Source organism: Acomys minous (genome assembly GCF_964271855.1).
Source record: "Acomys minous genome assembly, chromosome: 12".
NCBI classification, from domain to species: Eukaryota; Metazoa; Chordata; class Mammalia; order Rodentia; family Muridae; genus Acomys; species Acomys minous.
The window spans coordinates 50,971,349-50,976,519 of NC_140493.1; the positions used below are offsets into that span (position 1 = coordinate 50,971,349).

Below are 5,171 nucleotides of genomic sequence, written 5' to 3' on the forward strand. Positions count from 1 at the left end.
TATTTATTTTAATGATAGTATGTTAATATTAACATATTTTTCTAAAGTATTCTTGTTATCAATAATAAGATTGAAGAATACATAAATTAATAGAACACATAGTAATTAGTAGTTACCATGTCCTTTCTGGATACAGTATTTAAATGTGTCTCCTTAAACAAATTGGTGGGTGCAGGAATGCCATCGATTCTTAGAAATGCATGTAAACAAATATATCCGACGGGCTGCTTGAAAAGCCATCTTTGCATTGTTCCAGGGTCCTGCTGCATGCTCGCTGGCTGCAGCCACCTTCGTCTCCTGCCTCCTCCTTCTCCTCCACCGCCAGAGTCCTCGAACTCAATTTCTTTCTCTTTCGCGGCATCGGACCACCAGCGTGCCCCACCATGTCAGACGCGGCGGTGGACACCAGTTCTGAGATCACCACCAAGGACTTGAAGGAGAAGAAGGACGTTGTGGAGGAAGCAGAAAATGGAAGAGACGCACCTGCCAATGAAAATGCCAATGACGAAAATGGGGAGCAGGAGGCTGACAATGAGGTAGATGAAGAAGAGGAAGAAGGTGACGGTGAGGAAAAGAATGGAGATGAAGACGACGAAGCTGAGGCTCCTACGGGCAAGCGGGTAGCTGAAGATGATGAGGATGAGGATATTGACACCAAGAAGCAGAAGACTGATGAGGAGGACTAGACAGCAAAAAGGAAAAGCTAAACTTAAGGCCACCCTATTCACCCATGACTTCCCATCTCAGAATTTAAAAGTGGTCACCTTCGAGTAGAGAAGCAGGCCCTGCCTTCCCCCACAGCGGGCAGTGCCACCCACAGATGACATGTGCTCTCCACCACCCCACCAAAACCAAAACATGAATTTTCAGCAGAGGAGGAAAAAAAAAAAAGAACCAAAACTTCCCTGCTTTTTTTCTTTAAAATACTTTAAAAGGAAAATTTATTTGTACTTTATATTTACATTTTATATTTTTGTACATATTAGGGGTCAGCCATTTTTAATGATAATGGGTGACCAAACCAGCCTTCAGAGCATTCTCTGATTTCTAACTCAAAATCTAACTTCTGATTTTACTTGGGGTGTGACCATGTTCATTATAATCTCAAAGGAGAAAAGAAAACTTGTTAAAAAAAAAAAAGCAAAAACAACAACAACAAAACAATCTTATCTGAGCATTCCAGTAACTTTTTGTGTATGTACTTAGCTGTACTATAAGTAGTTGGTTTGTATGGGATGGTTAAAAAGGCCAAAGATAAAAGATTTCTTTTCCCTGTTTTTTTGTCTATGAAGTTGCTGTTTATTATTATTTTTTTTTGGCCTGTTTGATGTATGCGTGAAACAATGTCCAACAATAGACCACAATTTTATTTTGCTGAGTTGTTCTAACAAAATATATATATATATATATACAGATATTTTTAATTTTTACAAATTTTACACAAGTATTCAATGAAATACGGTCATATATACACTCCCAACTCCTCCCATAACCCTTACTACATACTTTAATCCAAACTTAGCCTCTTTTAGTTTTTTTATAATCCACTAAGTTCAGTTAGTGTTGATCTTATGAGATCTTAAGTTTAAATCTTCCACTGAAGCACAGGAAAGTATCAGAGACAGCAAAATCAACACGTATGATTCTCTTTCGCACAGTGAATATATTTTGCCATCAGTTCCTACGAAAGTGCTGGGACTGGAGATGACCTGCCTTATCTGGGATTCTAGCTGGATCAATCCTGTATAGGCTTTGTACAGGTAACCATGGCTGGCAGGAGTTCATAATAGTGACAGACGTTTTGTGTCTAGAAGACATCTTTTCAATCCTCCCCATCCTTCAGCTCTTACATCATTTCTTCCTCCTCTTCAATGACCTTCCTTGAGCTTCAGAGGTGATGAAGGCATTATAGATGTCTCATTTATATATGGACACCCAGTCTCCTACTGTTACCATTTTTTTACAAAAATGGTTTTTGTTTTTGTTCACCAGGCTAAGTGGGACATCATCCAGCATATATCATGCTTCTACTTAGCAATGAAAACAAAATAAGATAAAATTTGCTGCATAGCCTGGGGATCTTCAAATCAGTGGCTGTTTCTTACACATGAGCTTATTTGGGTACAAATGCATTTTTAAAAATTGGTATTAAACTATTCATACACAAGTGCCCAGAAGTCTACACATTGTACTGAATGTCATCGGATCTGAAAGAGCTTTGATCTACAGAATTTTTATTGATGACACATATTCTGATGAAGGACAGTTTGATACTAAGGTCCAAACAAAGCCATGAGTATAAGTGCAGGAATTTATAGTCTTAGTTAATTTGAACTTTATTGTCAACCACTTCCTGTAAATAGCAGCTGTCATAGGAAGCGTAACAGTGGCAAAACTTGAGTATTCTGAACCCAGAAACACTTACAGGTATCATATTTGTCTTAAGAGAAAAGAAACAGAAGAAATGTCAGATGCAGAAAACTGATGCAGTCACTATATAAATTGTTCCCAGGGAGTTCTCTGCCTTGCACTTGTCACTGTCCCTTTCAATGCTGTTGCAAATGGAGTGTGAAGCTATGAGAGCCTTGAGAATTATAAAGATTTTTTTCTTGTTGGGGGTAAGCAGTTTCTATCAGATATTAATCTGAAAATGTTCTGCTTTGAAGCCATTGTCTTCCATTTTCTCCTTACCCTCTTTCCACCTCCAGCAATATGGCTGAGATGAGAATATGTTCTTCCATTTTCTTGCATTTGTAGCCTTAGGAAGAAGCATTAAGTAAGCACAGCTAATCTAGAAGATCAGAATTCACATTGTTTATTTGCCATCTGAACAAAACAAAATAAAAAACCTTTCGTTACCATTATAAAATGGAAAACAGACACTTTTATGAAGTAAAAAAAAAGGTTTGTAATAAGGTACCTATAAGTACTTAGAAGTACAAATAGTGCTTGCCTAATAATATAATGAATAAGTAGAAAGTAATTGGACTAGAAGTCGACTTATAGAAACAAAACTTGCAGGTGAACTGAAAACTCTATCACTCCCAAGATAATGAATTTCATATAAGTAACACTGTTTTCAATATTCTCAATTCTAATCTTTCACAAAAAAACATCACTTGGCCAAGTATGTGATGTTAAGCTCAAATGTCAGGATTTTGCACAGGTAAAAAGGTCATGAGAAGTCAATGAAACCTGTCATTGGTACATGGGCTCTCTGCAAATTATGAAGGGTTGGTTTCATCAAATGAACCATTCAAGATGAAAATGTCAATTTTTGCAGATGCCAGTTTCTGGTTTGATGAGAGTAGCAAGGTGTATGCATTTCACAAAGATTGAATTAAATTACACTAATTTAAATGTTCTTTTTATTTTAAGTTTGGCACATAGTCTGTTAAAAATAGTAACATGTTTAATTCAGGAAAAATGGAATAAAAATTATCATTTTGATTTACTTTATTACAAAATGTCATATTCTCAATGTAAGTTCTGCAATTAACAAGTGTATAGTACATAGTGTTTATTTTTTTTTCTTAAGTGTTTTTATTAATTTATTCAGATTACAACTCAATTGTTCCCCCATGACTCATATCCTTCCGTTCCTCCTACCCTCCCACCCCCACCCTATTACCCTCCATTAGGTCCATTTCTGAGGGGGACCTCCTCACCCTCTTTATGGTCACAGGCTACCAAGTCTTATCTTAGTAGCCTGCCTATTCTTTCTTTGAGTGTCACCAGGGCTCCCCTCCAAGGGGAGGTCGTCAAATATGGGGCACCAGACCCCATGTCAGAGTTAGTTCTTGCTCCCCACATAACTGTGGAGGATGTTCTTTCCATTGGCTAGATCAGAGTAGGGCTTTGGTGTTTACTACTTGCATTGTCCTTGGTTAGTGCAATAGTTTGAGCAGACCCCCATGGGCCCTGATCCACCCATTATGATGTTCTTCTTGTAGGTTTCTAAGATCCTCTGGATCATTCTATTTCCCCATCTCCTATATTTCTCGTACCTAGAGTCCCAGTAGGACGTCCTCACATCTATCCCAATCTCCTGGTAAGTGAAGACATTCATGGGACATGTCTTTTGGGCTAGTGTCCAATTATAAGTGAGTATATACCGTATGAGTCTTTCTGTTTCTGGGTTAACTCACTCAGTATGATCATTTCTAATTTCCTCCATTGGTCCACAGATTTCTGGATTTCCTTGTTTTTTATAGCTGAGAAGTATTCCATAGTGTAAATGTACCACATTTATTTATCCATTCTTGAACTGAGGGACATTTAGGCTGTTTCCAGATTCTGGCTAATATGAATAAGGTTGCGATAAACATGGTTGAGCATATGTCCCTGTTGTGTGGTGGAGCATTTTCTGGGTATATTCCAAGGATTGGAATAGCTGTGTCTTGGGGAATAGGGCTTCCTCAAGACCCATAGTACTTATGTTTAAGAGGATGGCTAGAGCAGTGGTTCTCAGCCTTCCTAATGCCGCCAATCTTCAATAAAGCTCCCCTTGTTCTGGTAATCCCCAACCATGTAAATATTTTTGTTGATATTTAATAATTCTAATTTTGATAGTTATGAATAATGATGTAAATGTCTTATGTAAACCTCTGTAAAAGGTCATTTTAATCCCCCAAAGGGGTCCTAACCCACGTGTTGAGAATACTGTGTGAGAATAAAATATAGAAACATGTACGAAATGACTGTAGCATGATGAGCAAACGAGGTATGGACACTCAGGACAGTCAGAGTTATGAAAAAGTGAATAAGGACGTGTGTGTGTGTGTGTGTGTGTGTGTGTGTGTGTGTGTGTGTGTGTGTGTAATTTTGTTAAATTCTTTTTACATCCCGATCACAGCCCCCTCCCAGACCCTCCCTCCTTTCTACCCTCCCCTTCTCCTCATAAAAGGGAAGCACCTTCCCAAACCCACCTGGGCACATCAAATCACATCAGGACTAAGTGCATCCTCTTCTACTGAGGACAGACAAGGCAGCCCAGCTAAGAGAAAATGATCCAAAAGCAGGCAAGAGAGTTCTTGTCAGATAAAACCCCCAGTCCACTTCCTAGTAGACCACATGATGACCAAGTTAGCCATCAGTTACGTATGTGTCAGGGGCCTAGGTTCAGTCCATGAACACTCATTGGTTGGTGATTCAGTCTCTGTGAGCCTCCT

The 5,171-nt window shown here is 38.6% G+C and overlaps 1 protein-coding gene across 1 annotated transcript; it reads left to right on the forward strand.

Moving 5' to 3' along the window:
* Nucleotides 1–366: 366 nt before the first annotated feature.
* Nucleotides 367–1,164, forward strand: LOC311578956 (prothymosin alpha-like). The gene has a single exon (XM_084749091.1). The coding sequence runs from the start codon at nt 384–386 to the stop codon at nt 684–686; it is 303 nt and encodes a 100-aa protein (XP_084605217.1). The 5' UTR covers nt 367–383; the 3' UTR covers nt 687–1,164.
* The last annotated feature ends 4,007 nt before the right edge of the window (nt 1,165–5,171 follow it).